Genomic DNA, 23462 nt, shown 5'->3' with positions numbered 1-23462 from the left:
TAAAGTCATGTTTCTGAGACATGCAAAGCATGATTACTGACTGAAAACACAAAACGCATGCCTGCCACATTCAATTAGAAAAATATCCAGTTCCCTAAGACTATGAAACACGATCAGCACAGAAATAGCAGTGAAGAGCATGTTCTTTCTCTTGATAAATTGATACAAAAGCTGTATCATTGTGATGAATTGTAACCAGAGACGCTATTGCCAATGTTAGCCTAATGGATTTGCTTTTTTTAGAAATGCACAAGATCTTGTGATAAAAAGAAACCACATGTTTGTCTGCTGCTAAGGTTTGAATAATTGGAGTGAGGATTTCAGTAATCAATCTCCAACCAGATGTTCTTTGTGAAATATGCCGTTAAATTAGATTGATTCTCTTTAAGTTTAAACTACAGGGTATATTACATAATTTCACTTCAAGGGCTCCAATTGAAATGGGTTTTAGAGTCATTAATATTGCAGAAATATGCATAAACATGTGGCCTTCTAGTCTGTGAGTGGTAATTGCAGCATTAATTTACATCCACTTATGATGATGTAGATAATATGATTTCACATGGATGAAAGCAGCAATAAGAGAGTGAATTAATAATGATTATTATCCAACAGTCTTCAGGGCCCTTGCCCTTTTGAAGACACAATTATTAAATGTATTATTAGATTATTATTATTATTTTCATTTTATTTTATTTTTATCCCAAATGGCATTGCATCTTGTGCAGTTTTCAGTGTACTTTTGGCATACAATTTTTTTCCACATTACGCACTGAAAAAAAAAAAAAAAAATCCTTAAAAATAAATAAAGCATCCTTAAAAAATATGAATGTAACTTAAAAAAAAATGTCATAATATATTCAGATTTATTTATGATAATATATTTTGATTTTGATTTCGAAGTATAGCTACTTTGGCTTTAGGGTGCTTACACACTAGGGAAAGCTCCGTTACACACTGCCAAAGGTCAGTTTGGAAGGCGTGCACCACAGAGGGTAGAGGTGGTCACAGATAGCAATGGCTGTTTTAAATAAGTATTTTGACAATGGACCAGTAAACATTGAAACTCTTTTCAAGGCTCTCTCTCTCTCTCCACAATCACCATCTTTTTAGCCTGACAGAGAAAGATAATAGAGGACAGGGAATGAATACACTGCATGTTTGAGCTTGTCCGCCATGTTTTTCGATTTCAGAGAGCAGCAAGTCCCACCTCTCCAAGATTCTCATTGTTCAACGGATGCCTACACCATAGTTCATTGCAGCAAAAGTTTAAATGTTCTCAACTTTTGGTCACATGATGGAGCTTCACTATCGAAAACCCTTGTGTTTTCCCTGTCCATCCTTCTGATGCACCATCCCCTCTGAAATCAGTGCATTCGCAACGTTCTCTGACGCAGTATTAACTCTAGTGTGTAGGCGCCCTTAAACACCATTCACATACAGTAGGACTTGTTTGTGTGTTCGGGAACAACTAGATGGAGTGCATCATTATGGTACAAAATGCAGGGGCCTCAAAACACTTTTAAAAGTTGAACTTTACACGGCATCTTCACATTTCAACGCTCATGTCCCATGAAAAACTGAAAAACAGTGATTTGCAAGATCCAAGATGACCATTGATTTCAGCTATACTGCAATCAAGAGTCAGTGTTATTATAGTTAATTACACAGAATTACTGCCTGAGAATTAAGAATACAAAATCAAACTCTGTTTAACTATATTTATAACTCTTTAATGTACAAGTCAGATCTTTCTTACTCTGAGGCTTTCTCACAAAGTCGCTCTTTCTCTAGAGGGTCCTGTCTGTGGGAACTAAATTGTTGAGTGAAAAAACAAAACAATGTCTGCTTTTTGGGAGCTTAAACAAACAAATATAAACATAAACAAATAATGTTATACAAGTTAACCATTTCATTAACACACGACATCTCAGGTGATCCGATCTGAAGAGATCTGCACAAAATACAGGTGTAAATGGGGACCGATTTACATTTTAAGATCCGTTCACTCAACACAAGTGGTCACAAGAGACACATTTGAGATACTGTACATAGAAATACAAGGTGTAAACTTCAATCTGTCTCAGTGGACCAATTATGATCAGATCACCCAAGACAGATATTAAATCTAGGTTTAAACCAGGCCAAACTGTATTTTGATGACAAATTCGCCAAAAAAATGCTGATATTATTGGCATATGACAATGAATAACACAAAGTCTCAAAATGGAAGTGACAGATGGTGGCAACTGTGACCTTGTAAAAGGAGTGGATCTTTTGCATCTAGAAATGTACAAGAATAAAACTTGCTGGCTGTGAGACGACAGATCTGCTTATCTAAAATCAATAACTAGTCAAGTGTCTCCATGATGACAGGAAGTGTGACTCAAACAGTCAAGCAGAGCTCAGTGTTTACAAGTTTACTTGACATGAGTGGATCAGGTTATCTCTAAAACTTTCACAAGACGTTGACTTAAAATTTTTAGGTGACTAGCTCCCTCACCTGGTCGAATAGAGCAAAAGAATCTGTGGGCAAAACTACCTCAACTTCTACTGTTCTAAAAACACTCCACAAAGACTGATGTACACGTGTTGATCTAATGGTGGGATGTTTTCACTCGGTTTATAAATGTGTTTACAGATACAGTGCTAGAATTGGAACTTTTATCACATGACTATTTTCATATTTAAACTTCACTTTTCTTTATATATATATAAAAAAAAAAAAAAAAGGCTGGGTTTCAGTGAGACACTTACAATGGAAGTTAATGGGGGCCAATCCATAAACGTTAAAATACTAATTGTTTCAAGAGTATAGCCACAAGACACAAACAATATGTGTGTTAACATGATTTTAGTGTGAAAAAAATCACTTACTAACCTTTTCTCTGTAGTTATAGCCAATTTTACAACTCCGTTGCAATGATGACATAACGCTGTAAACCCTGTAATCACAGTAATTTAGTAGTCTGCCGCAAAAACTACGATTTAAACAACTTCAGATCAAATAATACACAACGTGTTACATAATTAATGTAAGTGCTTTTATAACATTATAAAATTCATATTTCTGCAGCAAAAAAATAAAAATAACCATTTACCTTTATTGTACCTGACTGTAACTTAAATCTTTGCTTTTTTTTTTTTTTTTTTTTTATGAGAAGTTGGACGAGTCAAAATAATTTTTTGTTATGATCAATATTACGCCACAATTTCATGAAATTCCGGAATATTCCTTTAACGAACTGCTGTCATACCTTCAAGTTCATTGAGACCAGCAAGAAAATTTGCTTCTAAGACACATTTTCCCTTCTACAAGTACGTAACGTCTTAATGTTATGTTATGAGTAGTGTTATTTTTTAAACTTTCCAAAAAGGTAATGATACGATTTATTTTGAATTTTCTCTCACCTCAGAAAAACGCGCCATTCCTGTCAGTCATACGCATGCGCTTTTCCGGTGCGCGCGCTGGTGTAGTAGAGCGGGAAGGGCCGGACAAAAGCATGAAACCTCCAGCATTTTCACATATAACGTTGACATTCGAATTAAATTATAAATTCACAAGTTTCCTTATTGTTCTCACGAAAAAAAAAAAAAAAAAAAATCTCTTCAAAAGTCTGTTGACAAATTGTATTAGCTTCCGAAAATATGATGACATCTAACAGGTAGGCGGGATAAATTCATTTTCATCACTAAAACTTGACTAATTTAAAGCCGACTAAAAAAATTCAATAGTGATTTGATTATAATACAGCAAAAATGAGACGTGATGTTGTTCACTGAAGTTGTCAATATCTTGACTTGAGCTTGCAAAAAGACCATGTGACTTGAATAGGACTTCCACTAATTGTCTCACCCCAAAACAGATGTTTTTATTTTATTTTTTTTATGTTAGTACTTTTATTTCCATACATTTTATTTTAAACAAATTACATTTTGTATGTGACAGCAGAGATTGCAGTTCAGACCAGTTCCAGCTTTCTTTCAGTTTGCATATTTAAATTTTTAGTTTTGAGATGGCAGGAGCAGCAAATTCTATATATATATTAAAAAAAAAAAAAAAAAAAATAAAATAAAAAAAAAAAAACTGCATTACAAATACATTTGTAGACAATTTTGTTTTTGTACCCAGATAAACAAATTCACTAGCATACAAGCAGGTCACCTTCATTCACTCACTGACACACATTTGCATGACACCGCACCCTCTGCTAAACAGCATTAGATAAGGCATTTCATCTCCAGTGACAAAATAATAATTCAAGTTTAAAGTGTAAAACCCTCAAACAGCCGCTGTTTTACGTGTGCCCAACTGGAATATACCAATATGGTAATTTACCAAGTTAATCTAAAGTTAGCTATATTTTGAATATTTAATCACATGCATAATTTAAGTACAAAACTAAATTGAGGCCAGTTATACAGGACCATGAGTTACTTTAAGTAATTAGTGCAAATTAATTCACTAAACTTTGTCACCTTGTTACTGAAACAACTACATGCACATTTGTTGGAATTACAGTAACAGATGAGGCAGGTTCACAAGTTTCCCAGCAGAAATATAATAAACAGAAATAAAATTATTTTAGAAATCAGTCACATAGCTAACACACCACTTGCTCTCCATCAGTGTCCAAATATTTAGCCCTGGACATCATTTACATGCAGTTACTTGTTTCCTATTTTCTTTTCCTCTTTGATGCGGCACATTTTTGTTTATAAATGCTGTCCTTTTAAATGTTGTCTTTCACCCTCGTTTTAACCCAACAAGAGATGTATAAACTGTCAAATACAGATTTTTGAAAACACATAATTATGAAAATGTACCATTATTAAATTTGAACACAGTACATACAGATTGAACCATATGTAACCGGTCCTACTCGACCCACTCCAAGCGGGATTCGAACCGGGGTCTCCGGCATGGGATTCAAGCACGCTAACGAGGAGGCTTAAGGCTACAGCCTCTAGCGTCAGTCACTAGTGCGCATCTTGAGGCCAGGGGAGTGAGGTTTACACACTGCTCAGCTACCTACCAGTTGACTACCATGAAACATACTTAATAAAAACTGCCAGAAAAAAAAAAAAAAAAAATCTAAATTGACAAGCTTCGTGACGACCATATAAATGAATAGTTCACCCAAAAAAAAACAAAAATTCTGCCATTTACTAAATTAAATATTTGATAAAGATAAAATATTTTGATGAATCTCTGCAGAAATGCAAATATGAATTAGAGGAGGATTTTTGGTGATTAACGACTTGGTCTGTTTCTCACATGTGCACGTACTTCGGACAATTATTTTTATTTATTGGAGCTGAATTCAATTTCATTGTATGAGAAAAAGCAGCATGAACATTCAGCTAACATTTCTTTATATTTTCCACAGAAGTCAGTCATTCAGATTTGGAATGACATGAGGGTGAGTAAATGGTTGCAGCGGTTTCATTATTATTGGGTGGACTATTGTTTTAAACCTCTTGTCACATTGTAATAGAATGATCTGAGAACAGGTTTTTTTTTTTTTATCAACATACATTCATTTATAATCTAAAAATCGTCTATTATCTAATGTCGTGAAAAGATGAGCGTAAGGCCATCGATAGATATTAGTAGATACAGTTTAGTAAGTCCTATTGTCCCACGATTACTTCTTCATAGCTCCAGCGCTCCTCTCTGCTGGATGGATGTCACCTCCTCCTTTACAGGTGCATGCTATGGAAATATTCCTAGAGTCACGCCAGCTGTTTTGGATTTGTATTAAAACAATAGAAGTATATGTCCTCATATAGATAACCATGTAAACGTGTGTGTGTGTGTGTGTGTGTGTGTGTGTGTGTGGTAAGAGAGATGGCTTTGTCACTGTGTAGTGTGTGAAAATGAAACACAGAGGGTGTCCAGGTATGTTGTTGTTGTCATTGTACTCAAGAGTAGGTGGCCAACAGGAGAAGGTCAAGAGGTCCAAGTTTAGCTGATCACTCTGATGCCAAAGTATTTCTTCAGCTGCTCCAGGAAGACAAACGTCAGGATTGTGTGAGGAATCAATCGGATCCCAGCCGGAACTAAACCCTGCAATGTGATTGAACAGCAGGAAATGTGCGTTTTCAAAAGGATTCAAACTGAAACCCACAGTATTTTACCACAGGAAGTGTCAATATAAAACAAATTCTAGTGCATCAGTACCTTGTAAAAGGCCAGTGGTCCAAGTTTGGCAGTTTCAGTCAGGCAGTGCATCACACCCTAATGTAATGCAATACACAAGTTACAGGCTAAAAGTGGGCAGGATAACCAAATATCACAGTATGAGAAATTATATACAATTACCATGATATACATCATTGTATAGTTATTTCTGCTGGAAATCAAACACAAAAAAAGTGTCATATTTTACATAAACCATGCAGTGATCCTATCAATTGAATACTTAAAATAAGTGAATACTTGAACACAAAATAAAAAACAAATGAAAGATATTTCATCTCATTTAATAGTTTTTTTTATATATGAACTTGATGGAAAAAAATAAATAAATGTATTCATAATAAATGCCAGTGTCAGAAATTCATTTGTACCTTTATGATGGCATGGTTTTTATCCATGCATTTAAAACAAAAGTATCTCATCTGTTTATGTCAAATACATACATTTAATCAATTAATTTAAACAAATTCTCAAGATTGAGAATTTCTAACCTTAAATTAAAATCAACTCATATTTTATGCCATAATATGTATAACTAAGACTATAATACAATATTAAGAACTATATCAGATGTTACAAATAAAAAAAAAAATCAAAAAGGCCATTTTTTTGCACTCACATTTTGTATTTCAGGGTAATTTTTGTTGGCACTTCTGCCCCAGTCCTCCCTTAATTTCTGACCTTGGTCATCAGTGCTGAGTTTTTACAATTCGATTCCGATTCACAAGCTCTTGATTCGATTTCAATTAGATATTGATTCATATGGGTATATTTCGGTTACAATGTCCATTTCGCTTAATATTAAAGAAATTCTCTCTCAGCTAATGCTGTTAATTATACAGGTGACACTTCTAGGTATAATTCGAAAATATTAATTTTACAAATTATATTTTATCATTATTATTTTATCATATTGGTCACATTTTAGTCTATTCCATCATTTAATGTCTTGAATTTATTATTTTTTGTTGCACGTTTATTGTTAACATGCATAATTTTGACTATATACAAGTATTTACATTGAAATGTAGGACACGCGCTGAATTGATCCTGTCTCTTTAAGACAATCGGCATCAGCCAGTGAGCGCATATTAATAAGAGAGCACGTGCATGGTTTCTTTTGCGCATCCATGCTTTATGTGATTAGAATTGAATGTTTCTTTTGTTGTTTTTAATCAACAACTGACTGTAAGGAACAGAAAGGATATTAAAAGAGAAATTATTATATGACAAATGGATGCGTGGATCTCGTCTTTGGATACAGAATGAGTAAAAGGACCTCTGTGCTAATAACTTCTTCTCCACTATACTACTCAATATTTGCTGAGTGAAATCAAAGTTTACCAGCCAGTGGCTAATCACAGGCATTTTTAGTCACATAGAGCAAAATGTGGTCACATATGTAAATGATTTACTTGCATATTAGAAGGCTGCACACAAATAAAAGATTGATCTTGGGATTTAAGAAACAATATCAAAATATTTCAAACAAAGATTGCTATGCATTGGAAAATCAATATGTTTACTCAGTCCTACTGGTCATGGCCCTACAACAGAGAGCAAGATAAAGATAAGGAGTGAATGATTAGAAGGAAAAAGAAAGAACTCACTCTGTATTCTCCTTTAGAGTTCATTAAGCGCGTCTTTAACACATCCAGCGGCTGACAGAGGAATGTTGCACAACCTCCCTGTAACAAAGAGAAACAGAGAGGTCACTGATGGTACATAACTAACAAGAATCATTAAAAAATTATTAATCCAATACTGTCAGATAATCAATGTAATCTCACTGCTGACTGGCCATTCAGTGGCCTTCATACTCACAGCAATGAAGCTGGACAGGAAGTGGGTGAGAATGTTATCTCCCATGAGTCCAGTTCCCAACACCAGCTGCTTCGCCTGGTCATAACATGCCAACTGACAGAGAGAAAAAGAGAGATTATCAGCATTAGCAACAATCCCACTCTGATCATTCCCAGTATGCACTTCTTCCTTACCTGTCCAACAGTGACCAGAGCTCCTCTGCTAGACGCCATAGTGGCTCCTGAGAACAACTTCCTCGTGCCCTCTGAGAGCAAGAGAGAATAAAGACAGAGTTATAAAAATGTATGTTCAGACATACAGTAACCCCAAAAATTATTTGGACACTTAAAATCAAAACTGACACGTTTAATCACTTGCAGGATATGAATTATAGAGGTCAACAAATCCATTTTCATTAGTAAAAAATGCTAACTCCTGATATCAGGAATGGAATACTGCTGGTGAAAGCACTAATTTTTGATATCAGTAATTACATTTGCACTAGTGAAAATGGAACTTCAAGTACAACCCCAATTCCGAAAACGTTGGGACAGTATGAAAAATTCTAATAAAAACAAAAATGAGTGACTGGTCAATTATATTCACCCTTTGCTATATTGAAAGCACTACAACTACACATTATATTATGTTTAAACTTGTGAATTTCATAGTTTATTTTTTTTAATGTACAGTAATTTCAAATCAGATGATTGCAACACACTCCAAAATAGTTGGGACCGTCAAGTGTTTACCACTGTGAAACCTCACCATTTCTTCTAATAACACTTCAGCATTTTGGCACTGAAAACACAAGTTTGTTAAGTTTAGAAAGTGGAATTTTCCCCCAATCATCAATTATGCAGGTCATCAGCTGCTCAACTGTATGGGGTCTTTGTTGCCGTATTGTGTGCTTCATAATGCGCCACACATTCTCAACTGCAGATGGTCAGGACTGCAGGCAGGCCAATCTAGCACCCACACTCTCTGCTTACACAGCCATGCACTTATACTCTGGGCAGTATATGGTTTGAAGTTGTCCTGCTGAAAACTCTGGGACGTCCTTGGAAAAGACGGTACTGGATGGCTGCACTAAAATTTGTACATATCTGTCTGCATTAATGGTGCCCTCAGAGATGTGAGAGTTACCCATGCAATGGGCACTGACATACCCCTGGCCCATACAGCTTTTGGACCTGATGCTAATAACAGCTTGGATGGTCCTTTTCCTCTTTGGACCGGAGAACACGACGGCTGTGTTTTTCAAAAACTTTTTGAAATGTGGACTCATCGGACCAAAAAACACAGTTCCACTGTTCTACTTTCCATCTCAGATGAGACCGAGCCCAGAGAAGTCAGCAGAGCTTCTGGTCAGTGTTGATGTATGGCTTCTCCTTTACATAGTAAAGTCTTAACTTGCATCTGTGGATGAAGCGGCGAGTGGTGTTGACTAACAAAGGTTTACTAAAGTAATCCCAAGCCCATGTTCATGATATCCATTACAGATGAATGATGTTTTTTTAAGACAGTGACGTCTGAGGGATCAGAGATCACGTGCATTCAGAAGTGGTTTTCTTCTTGCACTTTACGCACCGAGATTTGACCAGATTGCTTGAATCTTTTCACTATATTGTGCACTGTAGAGGGTGAAATGCCCAAGATCCTTCCAATTTGTCTTTGGGGAACATTGTTCTCAAAGTGCTGGATTATTTGCTGAAGCATCTGTTGGTAAATTGACAAGTCTTGAATGATCCTTGCTCTTGAAGGACTAGGCTGTTTTTGGAGGCTCCTTATATACTATGACACGATTGCCTCACCTGTTTAACACCTCCTGTTTCACATTGCCTTGTTATCTCAATTCAGCAAAGGGTGACTATAATTTACAAATCACTACTTTTTGTTTTTATTAGCATTTTTCATACTGTCCCAACTTTTTTGGAATTGGGGTTGTAGTAAAAGTCGTAATTTTTTATCTCTCTAATAGCATTTTCACTAGTAGAATTTCACAATGATCTCTCATTCACTCCTGTTCAAAACACAATAACACATATCTATAATGAATTTTGTACTAGTCAAAATTCCAAATTCACTATCAGCAATGCAATTCTTAATAGTAAAAATGCTCATTTTTTACATCAATAGTTACAGCGTTACAAATGCAAATGTCTGTTCTGGATATCAACAAGTTAACATTCTAATTTTTGATATCTGTAAATGGATGTAGTTTCCTTAGTCTACAAGAGAGCGCAATAAATACATAAACCATTCAGCACCATTATATTATTGCAAAGAACATTCCTATCCTGACTTAAAAAAAAAAAAGAGCATTTCATTTTCAATGAATGTGCATAAAATAAATAAATAAAAAAGTTTTAGTCGGTTTATATTCTCAAATGTTAAGTCAAAAGTAAAATGAGGGGGGGAAACGATTCAGCAGACAGTTCACATGGCATTACGCTTGATTCCTACTACACCAGACTCAAGCTTCATAATAACAGCGTTGAAATAACAGCGAAATACCACATAGTTTATTTCATTGTTTATTCAGTACAGTTGTATGTAGAGTAGCAATATTCACAGACAGCAATGGTATTCAGCTGAACTCGGTGGTGATGCGGTTCAGACTATGAGCACAAGCCAGGGGCTGTTCAATAAGACAAAACACAACAGACTGGAACCGAACATGAGGATCTTGAGACACACATTTCCAAGTTGAACATCTTTTCTGACAAAGCATTTAAACAACTCACAGCTTAATCTGAGAAACGTTTAGAAGATAGCAAGACGCAATGGCCAAAGACCTCCACCAACTGTAAAGGGCTGTTCACACCGAACGCTTTTGCAACCATCCATTTGTTTTTCTATGTAAACGCGCGCTTGACGAACATCTTTGTTTCCCCCGTCTCGTGCTGGAACGCTGTTTTAGATGCTGTGTCAAATTAAAAAGTACTTTAAAAGCATATTGAGACACCTGCTTTCTGTTAAACTATATTTGTTGCGCTGTGTCTCATCTTTTTTAGTGCAAGAATGTGACCGATCTGAAGTCATCATATTACAGTGAGGATAAAAAAAATGTAATTGAATTCAGACGCATTTCTGATTTGTTTATATGTTTCTCTCGGCTGCATGAAGATATTAATTTGCTTTCTCACGTCACTAGCTTTAAATATGCATCTTAGCGGGTTAACAAATGTATAAACATGACCAGCTAGATATAAACTAATGCAAGTAGATGGTAATAGATGGTAATAATCGTGACTTTTAAACAATGGGTAGGACTTGTATTTGTCACAATGTTCTAACCGCTTGAGGTTAGCTTTAATGTTAGCATCCTCTTAGCATAATAACTCCTCTGCTGTTCTCTACTAACGCAGCATCTAGTCAACAAATTCATTACTTTATAATGATATGACAATGTGTACTGTAGTGTACTGTATACATATCTTTTCATTGTTGATGTTTAAAATCCGCATCTGAATGCAGAGTGTAGTCTCACATATCAAAACAAACACCCTTCCCAGCAGCTCCAGCACCGGACACAACGGGGAAAAACTATTGGTGTGGATTTTTGCAGATAACCGATAGCTCCAGAAATCTGTTATCGGTGCCGATTAATCAGCAAAACCGATATATCGGTTGACATCTTCCCGTATCTGCATGATTTTATGCACTGCAGCCACATGATTGGCTGATTAGATTATCACATGAATGATTGTTGGTGCCAGATGGGCTGGTTTGAGTATTTCTGTAACTGCTGATCTCCTGGGATTTTCACACACAACAGTCTCTAGAATTTACTCAGAATGTTGCAAAAAACAAAAAACAACCAGTGAGCGGCAGTTCTGTGCATGGAAACACCTTGTTGATGACAGAGGTCAACAGAGAATGGCCAAACTGGTTTGAACTGACTAAGTCTACGGTAACTCAGATAACCGCTCTGTACAATTGTGGTGAGAAGAATATAATATCTGAATGCTATTCTGAGATGCGGGTTGCCGGCACGAGGGGGACCTACACAATATTAGGCAGGTGGTTTTAATGTTGGGGCTGATCGGTGTATATATGTATTACCCTTCTGCCATCAACATTTGTTTCTATGTTTCTAAGCTCCAGGTGAGTGCAAATGTTTTTTTACTTTAAATTTATTTTTTTATTTTTTCAATTAATGCATTTTGTTCATTTCAACATAGCTGAAGTTACCTTATTTTGAAACCGTTCTTGGCAACGTTTGTGAATAAAACAAAATCTAAATCTAAAGCATCATACTTGTTATTTTTATCTTGCATTTTAATTTACCAGTAATGGATTACTCGTTTTTTGTGGGTTAGAGTACTCGACTATAGAATTTTTTGAAAATGGCCATTCTTAATTTTTTCTAGTATGAATGTCATTTTCACTTTTTTCTTGTAGTAATGAATTGCTGATATCAACAATTAGCATTTTGACTACATAATAAAGACTAAAGACAAAGTTCTTACCCTCCCTCCAGACTCTGAAGAGTCCATCCAGCGCGTGTTTATAGCTACGAGACATACAGGCATGATTCAGATAAATCACATTTTTTGTATGTACTGGAAAGTTTCTGATGTTTAAAGACACTCACTTTCTCCGCTGCTCTGGAGGCAGTTTCACATCGTTCTGCATCCTGTTGAGAAGAATATAAAACACATTCAAACTAGGCAAGATGAGACACAGATCAGCTACAAAAACGAATACACAAATAACACAAAACTAACAAATGTGTTAGAGTTATAACTATACACACCGGACATTAACCATATCTGCAGGAGTCCCGATGAAACCCCCCGTGAACCCTGCAGAGAAATAGAAAGTGTGTGAGTATCCATGAGTTAGGCCAGAAACATACTTTATGAAAGTACGCGAACGCAGACCCGAACACAAACAACTGATTAATTGTCTTTGCGATGAATCTTAGCCTCCGACAAAATTCTAGCAGTGTTAGAAATTTTGCAGGACAGTCGTGCAGTAAAACATTTAACACGGTCAATTGAGACAATTGGGATCAAAGTCTTGGCTACGATCGTACAGTCTCACATAATGTCGCACAGTATGCCATGCCTTTTCCACTGGGATTATATCCTACAGTCTTAAAAGCAACAATCATAAAGGACTGTGAAAATGTATTAATACATTGAATTTAACTCATTTGCTCAGCAATATTCTCATCAAACTGTTGCTCTGCCATGATAGTAATTGAGTTGAAAGAGAAAACTCACCATAGGAGCGGACGTTCACACTACTCAGCATGAATGAAATGTATATTGTGTTGTGAATTGCGGTCCAACACATTTTATAATGCAATCTCGCACAAAAACGAGATTGAGTAGCTTAAAGCATCTGTGTTTACATACTTGCGTAGAGTATATTTCGGGCTTTAGTCTGTAATGATATGTGTGTGTTAGTGTGTTTACCTCCAAACGCTCCCAGCAAAACTTTCTGATAGAAAGGCATCGGCCCCTGACCGCCACTGCCCATCATATCTCTGACTGTTTCATAGATGGCGAACCGAGTGAGAGAATACGACATCTATAGAGAGAAAAAGATAGTATTTTGTGAGAAGAACCATCTGAGATAAAGACAATCATTCGTTTTGCACTGTAGATTCAAAAGAACCGGCTCATAAGAGTCATTCGGTGGAAGAATGCACGTTCAAGAACTGTTAACATCAAGGAAATCATTCAGTTCCGAATTTGTTTGGTTCCCAACCATAAGGCTGCATTGAAACATTGTTCTTTCACATAATGTTTGACCTGTAGATGTTAACAGTCTTACAGCCTTTAATCTCACTTAACCATGAGAGATCAACTTTGAACTGAAGATTCTTTCCATTGTTTTTTTAGATTCCAAGGAATCAAACACTATAACACTTCTACTGATGTTGACGTTCTACTGAATTTCTACAACAGGTCGTGTTCATGACCTCTAAATGGAAAAAAAGTGTGTTAATTTGAAGGTGATGGCTGTGTGTGTGAATTGAGTTCTCAGTATTGTATTAGTGAACAGGCGTGATTTATCCAGAGCAGCTGCTGTGTGTAATGATATCTCAGTATTCCCAATGTGAATAAAACATATCGCCGTTCTGTTTCTCACCTGTCTGCAGAGGGAGGCACTGAGGCCGTTGTAAAGCGCCAACACGCCGTCGTTCTTGACCACGTGCATCGCCATGCCAACCATCCTCATCTTCACTTCCTGCTGCGTCTGCAGGTGCACCTGTTCAACACCATCACCATTATAAAGTACATAACTGATCATCAGAAGGTTGTTGGTTCAATCCCCACAGCCACCACCACTGTGTCCTTGAGCAAGGCACTTAACTCCAGGTTGCTCCAGGGGGATTGTCCCTGTAATAAGGGCACTGTAAGTCGCTTTGGATAAAAGCGTCTGCCAAATGCGTAAATGTAAATGTATTATAAACCTCAACATCTAATCAGAAATTGTTCACCCTAAACAGAAAATTAAACAGCTTGTTCCTTCACATAAGGAACAAAATGAACAAGATACAACACAAAACACAAAGGCACACACACTAAAAAAAAAAACACTTGTCTTGGGGTTGACTATATAAATTAAAACATGCATATATACACAGCGAGAGGCAGTTCATGTTGCACTGAAGTGAACTGTTGAGCTTAAGTGTGCAAAATGTGAAACTATCAGCTCACTCAAGTATTAGGTACCTGCCCCAACATGCAGAAACACTCACATAAAACTCACATACCCATTGACATCGAAACACATAAGCACAACTGAACTAACATCTGAACAAACACACAAACTCTCTCTACTGCACTTTAATGGTTTTGGGCAGACGCCAATAGTTGCTTTGACCATGCCAACAATCTAGGGCCAATAATTCAGGTCAGCAACAGAGAAAGTGTTTCAAAACAAACTTTGAATGTTGGCTTGACAAAGCATTGCCTGAAAGTTAAAACTTTTTTTAAATAAATTATTATAATTTTTATTATAGGGGTGGGAAACAAAATTGAATATTGACTGTCACAGCTTGATAAAATCACACAAAAAGCTAGATTTCTTTCCAAAGCAATTTTCCAAATAAGCATAACCAGTAATTTTTTTCCCATAATAATAATAAAAATTAAAAAAAATCACCTTCCAAAAACTTTTTCTATATTCACATAATGAAGCCAATTCAGTAAATCATAATTTACTTCATAAATTATGAACAAAATGAATTTTCAGCTTCAATTCTTTGCTGTTCTGTCATTAAAACTCTTTGTTTTTATGGTGTTTATGGCCAAATTAAATAGTATTCTATTTATAGATGATTGGTATTTATTTTTAATTTTTTACGATATCAGCAATAGTCCTCATTAGTTTTAAAAGGGGTTGTCAATTAAATGTGTTGAATTCAAAACCTCCACTTATGCTCTAAAAAAGCACTGCAACCCTAAATGCCCAGAGTCTGAAATATTTTTTCAAAATTCACCCCAAAACAATATACTTATAAAAAAAATATAGCTATTTTATAACCAATAACTTCATAAAAAACACATTTCATCAGTATCGGTGCTTGGGTTTTTTAGGGTGATACAATCAAATATCGATATACAGTTGAAGTCAGAAGTTTACATACACTTAGGTTGAAGTCAATAAAAATCATTTTTTAACCACTCCACGGATTTCATATTAGCAAACTATAGTTTTGGCAAGTCATTTACTTGACATCTAGTTTGTGCATGACACGCGTAATTTTTCCAACAATTGTTTACAGACAGATTGTTTCACTTTTAATTGACTATATCACAATTCCAGTGGCTCAGAAGTTTACATACACTAAGTTAACTGTGCCTTTAAGCAGCTTGGAAAATTCCAGAAAATGATGTCAATCCTTTAGACAATTAGCTTCTTTAGGAGGTGATGGGAGGTGTACTGAATTGGAGGTGTACCTGTAGATGTATTTTAAGGCCTACCTTCAAACTCAGTGCCTCTTTGATTGACATCATGGGAAAATCTAAAGAAATCAGACAAGACCTCAGAAAAAAAAACTGTGGACCTCCACAAGTCTGGTTCATCCTAGGGAGCAATTTCCAAATGCCTAAAGGTACCACGTTCATCTGTACAAACAATAGTACACAAGTATAAACACCATGGGACCACACAGCCATCATACCGCTCAGGAAGGAGACACATTCTGTCTCCAAGAGATGAACGTAGTTTGGTGCGAAAAGTGCAAATCAATCCCAGAACAACAGCAAAGGACCTTGTGAAGATGCTGGAGGAAACAGGTAGACGAGTATCTATATCCACAGTAAAACGAGTCCTATATCGACATAATTTGAAAGGCTGCTCAGCAAGGAAAAACCACTGCTCCAAAACTGCCATAAAAAAGCCAGACTACAGTTTGCAAGTGCACATGGGGACAAAGATCTTACTTTTTGGAGAAATGTCCTCTGGTCTGATGAAACAAAAATTGAACTGTTTGGCCATAATGACCATCATCATGTTTGGAGGAAAAAGGGTGAGGCTTGCAACCCAAAGAACACCATCCCAACTGTGAAGCATGGGGGTGGCAGCATCATGTTGTGGGGGTGCTTTACTGCAGGAGGGACTGGTGCACTTCACAAAATAGATGGCATCATGAAGGAAGGAAAATTATGTGGATATATTGAAGCACAATCTCAAGACATCAGCCAAGAAGTTAAAGCTCAGTCGCAAATGGGTCTTCCAAATGGACAATAACCCCAAGCATACCTCCAAAGTTGTGGCAAAATTGCTTAAGGACAACAAATTCAAGGTATTGGAGTGGCCATCACAAAGCCCTGACCTCAATCTGGGCAGAACTGAAAAAGCATGTGCGAGCAAGGCTGACTCAAGTTACACCAGTTCTGTCTGGAGGAATGGGCCAAAATTCCAACAACTTATTATGAGAAGCTTGTGGAAGGATACCCAAAACATTTGACCCAAGTTAAACAATTTAAAGGCAATGCTACCAAATACTAACAAAGTGTATGTAAACTTCTGACCCACTGGGAATGTGATGAAAGAAATAAAAGCTGAAATAAATCATTCTCTCTACAATTATTCTGACATTTCACATTCTTAAAATAAAGTATTGATCCTAACTGACCTAAGACAGGGAATGTTTTCTATGATTAAATGTCAGGACTTGTGAAAAACTGAGTTTAAATGTATTTGGCTAAGGTGTATGTAAACTTCAGACTTCAACTGTATTAGGATACTTTTCTCACAATATTGTATCGATACATTATATCCATATCGTGATATTTATTTTAAACTATTTGTGAATTCGCATCATGTCCAGTATTTTAATAAAAAAAGAAGCAGGTCATCTAAATCAGGGTTTCTCAACCACTGGGTCGCGACTCAAAAGTGGGTCACGGATCATTGTCTGCTGGGTCGCGAGACCTTTTCTGTCATGAGTACAAATGACCAATTGGAAGGAAAGAACTGTACATTTGCAATGTTTGGGGCAACATTAACCTCTATTGTCGAATTGTTAAAATCTTCAGGTTTGTGTAAACGACCGTAAGAGCGGCTGCATTTCAGAATCCCTTAATGCTATGAATCATTATTTTTGGACAAGGTCTCCGGAGCGTTACATGCACTAGCTCCATGCATAACCGTGCTAGTCTGACTGCAATCCAATCTCTGGACATCATCATTTCAGAGCGGTAGTCTCAAGTATTGTTGCCACCCATCCCGTAAAACACATGATCATCCCGTATTTAAAGATGAAATGATGTATCCCGTTTCTAATCAATATGGGACGCCATTTGCCCCATACTGAAGGTGGTCCAATGGCGTCACCGTGAAATCATTCAAGATAATTAATTTCACCTTGATATTCCTTGGAAATTGTGTCTACAGTGGGTAAGGGACCATCTGAAAAGTCCTCACATTGTGATAAAGTGTGCTAAAACTGTGGAGGGTGTGGTAAGGGACCGTCTGAAAACTTCAGCCAGCAGCACCAAAGCTACAAATATTGGGCTATAGATATTAGGCCGCTATATTATAAGCATATGAACATAACTAGATTAAGTACCTATTAATTTATTCCGTGAATAAATAAGCTTGGAATCGGAATCGAATCTGTACCGTGATATTTCGGATCGTGAAATATGTATTGTGATGTATTGCGATATATTGAATCGTGACATATGTATCACAATAGGTATCGTATCGTGAGGTGGCTGGCGATACCCAGCCCTAGTGTCTCTGAGGGTTATGTCTGAAAGTTTGTCACACAATGCAAACAGACAGTCAGACAGTTTCCTAGCCCAAGTTTGTACCGATAGGGACCTACAATAGCATTTACTACAAAATCTAACATGGAGTACTATGGTACAATGAATGGTTTAGTCATATCCCATTAAACAAAGATTTGAGTAACCTTTCAGATAAAGCATTGCTCGCTTCAGACGTTACAACCAACTGTTCTTATGACATCAGTCAATAACTGTGTATGTGCGTTTGTGGTGTACGCTGGGAGTCACAACAAAATCTGAGCCAATTGTGCATGTTATCTTCTCAGATAAACATGAGGGCTCTCAAATGATTTAAGACAGGAGAATACAAGAAGCCCTGAAAGCTCTCTCTTCCTTTTTCATTCATTCATATAGTGTCTCATTCATTGCTGTCGTTATAGGTCACTTGGTACTTTTATTTCCCTAACTTGCTTTGTGAAACTTCAGGAAAGACATAGCTGAAGTATTCTCCAGTGCTGTCCTTTCTGTAGTCGTGCAGAGGTGAACTCCAGAACAAGGTAAAAGGTCACAAGAGAAGTTTAAAAGATATTCAAGATCCACCAAACTGGACTGAACCGGATCTGCACACAAACACACTCTTTGTTCACTGACACACACACAGTGTCCAAGCAGATGGCAGACATGTGCACTCGCCAAAAATCTGGACAAAAGTACGCATGGACTTCCATGTCTCTTTTTTACACAATCACAAACACATTGACACTCTGGTATGGTAGCATAGCAGAAACCGTACAATGCGTTCTCATTGAAAGCATCGAAGGCAGCACAGTAAATGCTGATCTTTAAATACCACTGGTCCTTAATGTAAAAATAACATTTGTAGCCTTTAATTTTGAGTATGCATGTGAAATATTTCATTACTGTAAACGGCAAACCATTAAAGCAAGCGCCACACCAGTTACAACAACAAACGGAGGCTTCACTGTCTGAGTGTCCTTCAACACGACCTCAGGAAACCCTTTATTACGGCTGAAAACCTGAGACTCAGAAACCAACAACTCAGCTATCGAAAACCCCAAAAGAGGGTGTAAAACTGATCCAAAATAGGCCAAGATCTTAAACTTAGTCAACTTAGGGATCAATCAATATGGCCAATTCAGATGTCTAGAATTCAGGGTTAAATAATTCAATTTAACTACTTTAATTGCTTAAATTAAATGTACGCTAATTTTACACATTTACTCAAAATGCACTGGAAAAGTATTTGTAAACAGAAAATGTTTATTATCCATTGACGAGGCTGTCAGAAGATTTTCAAACCAATACACTTAAAGTGAAAACATACTCTATGCAAGTACATGAACGCAGTTGCATCTAGCTACTAGAGGTTGGCTGATAGTTGATTTTGCCGAAACCGATTAAATAAGGTGGTGAAAAAGGCCGATAACAGATTAATCAGCCGATAGGTTTTAAAAATTGTGCTTAAGACTTTCTATACTGTGACGCTTAAAGACATAGACGCTAGAGGCAGACCGATATATCGGTTTACAGTTTAATCGGTGTCGATAATTTATTGTTGGAACTATCGTTTATCTGCAAAAATCTATGCAGATAGTTGCAGATAGTTTTTTATAATAATTTTTTTTTTTTTTTTTTATAATTATCTTTATTTATCACACATTATACATTTGCACATATACAGTGAAATTCTTCTTTTTCACATATCCCAGCTAGGCTGGGGTCAGAGTGCAGGGTCAGCCATGATACGGCGCCCCTGGAGCAGATAGGGTCAAGGGCCTTGCTCAAGGGCCCAACAGTGGCATCTTGGCGGTGCTGGGGCTTGAACCCCCGACCTTCTGATCAGTAACCCAGAGCCTTAACCGCTGAGCTACCACTGCCCCTGTTACGTAAACATGCCCTATCAGCACATACATTGTGTCTCCAACTTCATATCTTGTGAATAATAATACAAATTAATTCTAATTAAACCACATCTGGTGAATATGTAGACTCTAAAATGCTTCATTTAGTAAATTCTTAATTATAGAACACTGTAATGGAGCCAAGTCTCCATTTCAAAATAAGAGTCCTCGGTGTGTTTTGGGCTGGTTTATAGTTAAAAGTAATTCATTTTGGACTCTTGTAGCCTCTGTGTCTTTTTTAAAAAAAATTTTATTCTTAAATCAATTTTAAAAACTGTCAGCCGATTAATCGGTTATCTGCCTTTTTCACCACGTTAGTTATGGGTAGCTGCAAAATCCACTATCGGTCTACCCCGACTAGAGGCTTCAAGAGTCCAAAATAAATAAAATCCCAGATGTAGTTTATTAATCAACCAAATTCCAATAATAACAAGAAGAAAAGAAAAAAAAAAAGATTTGGGGCATAACGCAGGACTTTTAACTATAAATAAGCACAAAACAGATCAGGGACTCCTATCAGGGAAATGACGGAGACTTGGCTTCGTTACAGTGCTCTATATTGTATTTACCAAATTAAGCTTTTTATAGCCAATACATTTCACCAGATAATGTTTAATGAGGAATGCAGTTTATTATTTGTCACAAGATATGAAGTATGATGCATGATGTATGTTGTGATGTGGCACGTTCCCATATGAAAAATAAAATAAAACAGATAACCGATAGTTCCAAAAAGCAGCAATCGGCCCCGATTAACTGGTAAAACCGATATATCGGTCTACCTCTACTAACATGATTCTCATTTCCCTCCAAGATCAAATGAGGCCGTGGATCCGTCTACCCTTATTCAGCACTAAACATTCATCGCTTTATTCTGTAACACCCAAATTCACAATAGCACAGCAGAAGCGTTCATACGCAACAGCAGCTGGGTTATTCTATAATACTGGTGCCATCTTCCACTCTGTGTTTATATAACATATAGACATGGATTTCAGATGATATAATGAATTAAAAAGACTTGGAAGTCTACCTTGAGCTAGGGCTGTGCAGTATGGCGATACATATAGTCGCGGTGACGGTATAAAGTCTGAACTGGACCATGAATATCATCAACAAGATATATCAATATGCGCACACTTCAAAATCTGATAAGAACGCCACTAATGCGTTTAAATCGCCAAATCATATTTTTTTTAGCAAAACTAGGGCGCCGCCATTATCAACCTTGAATGTGGACCACTTCCGGTATACGCCACTTCCAGCTATTTTAGCGATACAAAAATACTACATTATGCTCCTTTATATTACAGGCTGGCAATAAATGTTGAAATATTATTATCATTAACTACAACTGTCGTAAACTCATTGGTTTTGAACACATATATTTTTACCATATATCGCATTTTGCCACTGTTGCACAGGCAGAATGAATGAAATCAGTCGTTGACACGGACAGTGATCTGCGCCGTCTGACACGCCTCCACAAACTTTACACCACCAGCAGAGAGCAGAAAGCCGCTAGGCAAATGCTGCTTTAACTTTCTTTGCACCAAAGTTGCATCTTGTTCCGTCTTGGCAAATTAATAAACACATTTTACTCTCCGTTCTTGTCAGAGAGCATTCTCTCTTTCCTAGCGGTGTATAGTAAACAGACACGCAGATCAACATTGAGCATGGCTTATGAAACATCGCCTTTGTATATAAATAAAAGGCATCATCGGAGGTTATGCAGGTACATATGAACAGAGGTTTACATGCAGACAAAAAAGACTGCATCGTCACAATCTCGGTAAAGTAAGAAGCAGATTTTATTACCGTCTCTTCAATACAACACACAGCAACAAGTGAATGATTTACTTACTCTTTTACTATAAATGCTGACGTTAGAAAACAATCCGACATTAGGCCATCATTCTGCTGTACATCCTGTGATTGTGTGATAGTTTATAAACGTAAATCACCAAATTCTGGAATTATAACCTTCTAGTTATTTACACTGCGGTCAATGCCAGCGGAACTTTGTCACATTCGCTGGAAATGCAGCCGCTGCTTACTTCCATGTTGCAAAATAAGGTGGATAACTGCAGGCATAGCTCCAGAAAGAGGCATTATAGATATAGGGAGGCCCTAACCTAACCCTTTTCCTAAACTTAACACTTTTGGAGTAACCCCGCCCCATTTTGGAGGTCTATGGCCTGCAGCTATACCTACTTGCAAATTGCGGCTTTCTTTGCCGCATTGTTGTTATAAGATTGAGAAAAGTTTTTAATAATAATACTAATGATATTGGTCTGTCCACATCAGACTGTGAAATGTGGCATATTGCTAAATATATTGTACAGAAAAAAATGCATTACCACATGGTAAGAAGCACAAGGTTGTAATGTGAAGTGAAACTCTGCTATCTTTGTGAAGACAGTATGTCACAATTTATTAATTTAGCGTGAGGTGGAACAGTACGATTTTTAAACTTATTTGATACAGATGTATCTGATAAAACGTTTCAAATCTGACAAAAATAACTTTAAAAAGACCTAATTGACTGTCATAGAATCACCCAGCTGACGTCAAACCAAACCAAACGAAACGAAACGAAACGAAACGAAACGCAAAGCAACGCGCGTCTCACCTTGACCAGGTCCAGCGGGTGCGTGCAGCAGGCGGCTCCGCATGACGCGAGGCCACCGAAATACCACCGCGACATCCGTTTCTCCGTCATCTCTCCGGTTACCGTGAATTTCCCTCGCTCTCTGGCAGTACCTGACGCGTCCCGACCTGTTTGACAACGTGCGTTTGCGTGTACGGATGATCTCTTGAATCTTCAACCTCGTCCGTGATTAGTGAGGTCGCGAGCGTACCAGTTATTCCTATGTGCACGAGACATCTCAAGTGCGTGGCGTGCGTGACCGAAGCGCTTGGACAAACACGCGTCGCAAAGTTCACTTGCAGCCAATTGCTCACGCGGGATCAGGAACTGCCTCCCGGTGCACCGGATGCACCTCCTGCCAACACACACACGCGCGCGCGCGCGTTATAATGAACACCGCAAGAGAAAAATATCCATGCGAGTGTTCGGTGTTTCTGTACTAGCCTCAATGTGAACAGCTGTTAACTCTTAAAGAGACAGTAAACGCTGAGCTAAAGAGTGAGCTGAATGAATGCACTGTCGCTTTAAGACGAGTCTCTTCCGCATTCTAATGCAACTTATGGGGATACATTGTATTACTACAAAAGAGCAGCACTAGAGTTGTTTAATATTGTTTAGTGAGCTTAGCTGGAAAGTGATGCTACTAATCTCCTTACCAGAACCTTTGCCTTTCATGTGCT

The 23462-nt window shown here is 37.2% G+C and overlaps 1 protein-coding gene across 1 annotated transcript; it reads right to left on the bottom strand.

The window, feature by feature from the left end:
- Positions 1-3865: 3865 nt before the first annotated feature.
- On the bottom strand, positions 3866-23255 carry LOC127443345 (mitochondrial dicarboxylate carrier-like). The gene is made up of 11 exons (XM_051701846.1): positions 22765-23255; positions 14114-14233; positions 13435-13549; positions 12768-12816; positions 12606-12647; positions 12481-12524; positions 8200-8270; positions 8027-8119; positions 7813-7890; positions 6185-6241; positions 3866-6070 (listed from the first exon to the last, which is right to left on the bottom strand). The coding sequence occupies exons 1-11, from the start codon at positions 22852-22854 to the stop codon at positions 5969-5971; spliced, it is 861 nt and encodes a 286-aa protein (XP_051557806.1). The 5' UTR covers positions 22855-23255; the 3' UTR covers positions 3866-5968.
- Positions 23256-23462: the final 207 nt, after the last annotated feature.

Source organism: Myxocyprinus asiaticus, chromosome 7, assembly GCF_019703515.2.
Source record: "Myxocyprinus asiaticus isolate MX2 ecotype Aquarium Trade chromosome 7, UBuf_Myxa_2, whole genome shotgun sequence".
NCBI lineage: Eukaryota > Metazoa > Chordata > Actinopteri > Cypriniformes > Catostomidae > Myxocyprinus > Myxocyprinus asiaticus.
This window is presented reverse-complemented; position numbering and strand designations above follow the sequence as displayed.